Source organism: Lipotes vexillifer, unplaced genomic scaffold (assembly GCF_000442215.2).
Source record: "Lipotes vexillifer unplaced genomic scaffold, Lipotes_vexillifer_v1.1 scaffold13, whole genome shotgun sequence".
In the NCBI taxonomy this organism is placed as follows: Eukaryota; Metazoa; Chordata; class Mammalia; order Artiodactyla; family Lipotidae; genus Lipotes; species Lipotes vexillifer.
In genome coordinates, this window is record NW_006790761.1 from 655425 (window position 1) to 656393 (window position 969).

Here is a 969-nt window from a genome sequence, read left to right on the forward strand (position 1 = left end):
GCCGCCGCAGCCCCGCCGCGCAACAGCAGCTCAGGGTGAGGGTGCGTGTGTGGATGCGGCGGCGGTAGCGGCTGCCGCTTAAAGCGCTTGCGGCGCCGCAGGAAGCTGCCGTTGTCGAACATGTCGGCCGACTCCGGGTCGAGCGTCCAGTAGTTGCCCTTGCCCGGGTTGCCCGGCTCGCGGGGAATCTTGACGAAGCAGTCGTTGAGCGATAGGTTGTGGCGGATACTGTTCTGCCAGGCGGGGAATTTCTCCCGGTAGTAGGGGAAGCGGCCGCTGATGAACTCGCAGATCTCGCTCAGCGTCAGGCGCTTCTTGGGGCTCTGCAGGATGGCCATGGTGATGAGCGCGATGTACGAGTAGGGCGGCTTCACCAGCGGGCTCCGAGTCGCCGCGCCCCCCGACGGCGGTCCGGGCCCGGGCCCCGCCGCGCCCCGGGCGGCCGCAGTGCCTGGCCCTGGGCTTCCCGCTGCGGCCGCCGCCCCTCGGGGCGCTAGAGCGCGGGGCTCGCCGTCCGAGCAGCCGCCGGATTCCTCCTCGTCGTCAGCGGCGTCCCCCTCGGCTTCCTCTGGAGGAGGCTCGGGGCCGTGGGGGAGTAGGTCCCGGGGGGCGCGGGGTCCGGAACGGGCAGGGGGCTCCCCCCCACCGCTGCCGGCGCCGCCGCCCACCACGTCTATATCTGCGTCGGCCTCGGACAGCGCGGCCGGGGAGCTCTCGGAGGACATGATCTCGCAGCAGCAGCTGCCCAGGGTCATGGTGCCGCCGCCGCCGCCGCCGCCACCGCCACCGCCGCTCTCCGGCTCCGCTCCGGCCGCGGCTCGGGCTCCGCCGCGCTGCCTCTGGGGCGAGTGTGTTTTGCGCGCGGGCGGGGAGGGGGCGGGGGACTGAGGCTGGCAGGGAGGGGGGTCCCCCTAGCTCCGCAGCGCCCCCTCGTGGCCCACTCGGCCGCTCTCACCTCTCGATGAGCAC

General features: G+C 73.7%; 1 protein-coding gene across 1 annotated transcript in view; it reads right to left on the minus strand.

Moving 5' to 3' along the window:
* The window catches only part of FOXD2 (forkhead box D2), a 1455-nt gene extending 700 nt beyond the window's left edge, over positions 1-755 (minus strand). The window contains exon 1 of the mRNA XM_007463921.1: positions 1-755. This exon is cut by the window's left edge and continues 700 nt beyond it. Within this exon, the coding sequence (XP_007463983.1) occupies positions 1-755 (755 nt within the window).
* Between the last annotated feature and the right edge of the window lie 214 nt (positions 756-969).